This window comes from Hypanus sabinus, chromosome 6 (genome assembly GCF_030144855.1).
Source record: "Hypanus sabinus isolate sHypSab1 chromosome 6, sHypSab1.hap1, whole genome shotgun sequence".
In the NCBI taxonomy this organism is placed as follows: domain Eukaryota; kingdom Metazoa; phylum Chordata; class Chondrichthyes; order Myliobatiformes; family Dasyatidae; genus Hypanus; species Hypanus sabinus.
The window spans coordinates 101558871-101563223 of record NC_082711.1 but is presented as its reverse complement, the minus strand read 5'-3'; the positions used below and the strand labels follow the sequence as shown (position 1 = coordinate 101563223).

The 4353-nt window shown below is 47.3% G+C and overlaps 1 protein-coding gene across 1 annotated transcript; it reads right to left on the bottom strand.

Annotated features, from left to right (window-relative positions):
- Positions 1-651: 651 nt before the first annotated feature.
- Positions 652-4069, bottom strand: LOC132395048 (uncharacterized). The gene is made up of 2 exons (XM_059971361.1): positions 1020-4069; positions 652-741 (listed from the first exon to the last, which is right to left on the bottom strand). The coding sequence occupies exon 1, from the start codon at positions 3915-3917 to the stop codon at positions 1344-1346; it is 2574 nt and encodes an 857-aa protein (XP_059827344.1). The 5' UTR covers positions 3918-4069; the 3' UTR covers positions 652-741; positions 1020-1343.
- Positions 4070-4353: the final 284 nt, after the last annotated feature.

Here is a 4353-nt window from a genome sequence, read left to right as displayed (position 1 = left end):
ATTTGAGAAGGATAAGGGCAGATCAGAGCTCTCGGTGTTGCAGTTGAACAAAGGAGAGTATGGAGCCAAGAGGGAGGAGCTGGCCAAAGTTAACTGGATGGATATCCTAGCAGAAAAGACAGTGGAACAGCAATGGCAGGTATTCTTGGGAATAATGCACAAGGTGCAAAATCAGTTCATCACCCGGAGAAGGAAGGATTTAAAGGGCAGAAAGGGGCCACAGTGGTTGACAAAGGAAGTCAGAGATTGCATAGCATTAAAAGAAAGGAAGTATGACAGAGCTAAGGTGAGTGGGAGGACAGATGATTGGGAAAATTTTAAGGAACAACAGAACTTAACTAAAAAGGCAATACGGGGAGAAAAAATGAGGTACGAATGCAAGCTAGCCAGGAATATAAAGGAGGATAGCAAAAGCTTTTTTAGGTATGTGAAGAGAAAGAAGATAGTTAAGAACAATGTTGGACCCTTGAAGAATGTATTGGGTGAAATTGTTATGGGAAACAGAGAAATGGCAGAAGAACTTAATAAGTACTTTAGATCTGTCTTCACTAAGGAAGACACAAGCAATCTCCCAGATGTATGGATGGGCCAAGGACATAGAGTAACAGAGGATGTAACGTTCTCCTTCGGGTGTAACGAAACGCCGAATTTAACGTCCGGATAAACCACAGTTAATAAGAACCAGATTGCAGTAAGATTAACCATTTACTGTTCACTCTTCACATTAACATATGGTGAAAACTGTTGATAAAACAATACAAGATTGATACAGTATTTGTTCCTTCCTTAATATCACATTTCAAGTGTAAATACTTGCAAAGGTGACTATAACTACATTACACTAAGGTGCAGTATACAGGGAGAGGTTACCTGCTCCATTGACTACTTTAAATACACTTCCATGCAAACTATCCGCGACTCTTTAACTAACGAAAGCATAAACATTATCTACCGTCGTTACCTCTAACAGGATCAGCATTAATATCTTAGTTCAATATATCGATTATCTATTAACTTACAGCGTTGCTCTCACTGTGATTTCTCATGCCTGCAAAACTGCTTGTGCTCAGGTGAGCCTCGTGGAAAGCCCCCACCCTCGCGCTAATTTCAAACCGGTGTTTTCCCACAAGACGCGGCGAAACCGGATGTGACGTCATCGCATGCCGATATATTTTACATGCAATGAATACACTTTAAACACTTATAATTCTAACTAGAAAATACTATTGAATGAATTACTAAGCGAAAATATTATAAACTAAATAACTGTCGTAAAGACAGCACACTCCCCGCTTGACCTTCGTAAGGTCACAATGAGCAGAGTACAAAACTTAGTCTCTTAATCAGTCATTGGGTAGAAGTAGAATAACTTCTGTAACTGGCCTTTGGTAAATTTTCACATCGCCTTGGTTGGTAGTCTTCAATTCGATCTTCCTGACATGTCCATCCCCGCTAGGGAATGTAGCAGTGATTCTGGCCGTTGGCCAGCTGTTGCGGGTGGCTTGCTTGTCCCTGAGCAGGACTAAGTCTCCAACTTGAAGATTCCTACGGGGTTCTGTCCACTTTCGTCTCTGTTGCAACGAGTGTAGATATTTCTGTCTCCAGCGGGACCAGAACTGATTTGCCAGAGCCTGGACTTGTCTCCATTGCTTTGTGTACAGATCCCTGTCTGAAAAGTCTCCTGGTGGAGGAGGTGCCCCTGCCTTCTGTGTAAGGAGCATTGATGGCGAAAGTATAAAGGGGTTTTCTGGGTCAGAAGACACAGGTAGGAATGATTGTGCGTTTATAATGGCTGTGACCTCTGCCATTAGGGTGCACAGTACCTCGTGGGCCAATCGGGTGCGTTGCTGTATCTCAGGTTTCCTTTTCCAGGTTTTCCGTAAGGACGTGAACCGTTTGACTGCCTGCTCTTTGTTATCTGGTGAGCGCTGGCATGGTTCTCTGATAGGCAATGGGGCAACCCCATTATTTGCTTCATCTCTGAAGACCTTGGTGTCTTTGGTTTTTAAAGAAATGGTATCTTGAGCTGATTGTGCAAGTTTGTTGTCATACTTCGTTAGAGCGAAGACTGACTGGCCCAGCGACTCGTCGCTTGCCTCGCGCTTGTTAACGCCTTGTTGTGCTTCCTTGATGCACGGGACACTCGGGCAGGGTTGAAAGATCGAATGGCGGCCACTCTCTAGCACATTGGTCTTGAGTGTGCCGACCGTCGGTTTGTGTACGTCACCGAGACACACCTCTCCTATCACCACCCAGCCCAGATCCAGACGTTGCGCGAAGGGGGCGTTGAGTGGTCCATTGATCTGCTGCCTAACCTTGTGTACCTGGATAACATCTCTTCCTAATAGCAGGAGTATTTCCGCTTTCGGATCCAGTTCTGGGATGTGTTTGGCGATGTGGTGGAGATGCGGCTGGTGTAGCACCGCACTTGGTGTCGGGATCCCAGCGCGGTTATTCATGATTTCATTGCACTCTAAGAGCGGAGGGAGACAGATGACGACTTTACCATCCAGGGACTCGATCTGGATGCCTTCTGCCTTCCTTCCTTGGGTTTTCATGTTGCCTGAGCAAGTTTTGAGGTAGTATGGGAACCGCTCACTCTCAATGTTGAACAATTTAAAGAACTCTGGACTGACTAGTGAACGATTGCTCTGATCGTCCAGAATCACATAGGCTTTGATGGCCTTGTCTTTGGCTCCTTTAGGGTACACCTTAGTGAGGCAGATCTTGGAGCAAGAACGACTTGACTGAGCTTGACCGCAAACTTCTGTACAGTTCGTGCTGACAGCTATTGACCTAGAGTGAGCCTCTCCCTCCCCGCCGTCCTGTTGTGGGGGTGAAGGAGCGCTCTCGGTTTGTGGTGACAGGTCGGGATGCATGGCCTCGACGTGATCTGGGCTGCCACATTCCGGACACTTCACGGCGATCGTACACTCTCTGGCGAGGTGAGAGGTTGAGGAACAGCATCTAAAACATATTCTTTCCTCCTTGAGAAGAGCCGTCCTCTCTTCAAGGGGTTTTTCCCTAAACATTCTGCACGCTTTCAGGGGGTGAGGTTTGTTATGCAATGGACAATACTTGCCAGGGTCGTTGTTAGTCGTAAGGGCTTCGGTCTTGAGCACTGACACGGGTTTATCAATGTTGAAAACATTCGAAACGGATCTGCCTGGCTTGGTGTAAATCGAACTGCTTCCTGGACCTACAAGGCTAGGGTCGTTTCGCCTCTTCGCCTCCTTGCACACAAACCTAGTGAGGAGCTCAAAGGGAGGAAATCGACCATCGTGGTCTTCCTTGTACTCTGAGGCAACAGTCAGCCACTTGTCCTGCAGCCCAAATGGAAGTTTGTCCACAATTGGTCTAATCCCGGATGGAGTATCTAGGAATACTAAACCAGCTGAATAGCCATCTTCTTTGGCGCCTCGGATCTCCATGAGTAAATCTCCGAATTCTCTTAACTTAAAGTGATCTTTGGCTGACACCTTAGGAAAGTTTTCCAGACGTCGATATAGCGCCCCTTCAATAATGTCGGGGGACCCATATCTCTCCCAAAGTCTCTCCCACGCTTCGCTTAAGGCTAGCTCAGGTTTGTTGATGTACACTGAACGCATGCGTCTCACCTGGTCGCGTGATTCTTTCCCCAGCCATTTCGCCATAAGGTCCAACCTTTGGGTTGCACTGAGCTGGACCCCGTCAATCACGTTGGTGAATGTGGAGAGCCAAGCACGGTAATTTTCGGGTTTATCGTCAAACTGGTACAGTCCCGAAGTGACGAGATCCCGTCGTGCTAAATACTGCAGCGTGGGATCGGCTGCAAGCGGCATGCGGGCTGGAGAAGTACGTTGGCGCCCATATGACTGAGAACGCACGTTTCTCATGGAATTTGCCATCCTGGATTCAACCTCCGCGTCTCTTCGCATCGAACTTTGTAACTTTGGTGTCAAAGTATATCGGTTGTCAGCTCTTTCATTCTTGACTTCATCGCGGGGCCGCGAGGGTAAATTCTCTTCCTCGTAGCTGGGGAAGTTATCGAATAGGTATGGAGAGGGGAAACGAGCCTGCCTGTCTGCTTGATATTGTACATAGTCGCTCGTGCGTTCCAGTCTGGTCCTTTCCAAAGCAGAGCTTGTTTCGGTCAGATCACGCGACCCTTCAGCTTCTTCTATGTACTCTGCTTTCACCCTGGCAGCTTCTCCTTCTCCTTCTAGCTGCAGCACATGCAACTCTGTCGATATTTTTGTCATTTCCAACTGGGTTTCGGCCTCTTCGGCTTCTCTGGCGGCCCTTTCTTTCTGGATTTCGGCTTCTCTGGCAGCCTCTTCTCTTTGTTTGGCGGCCCTTTCTTTCTGGATTTCG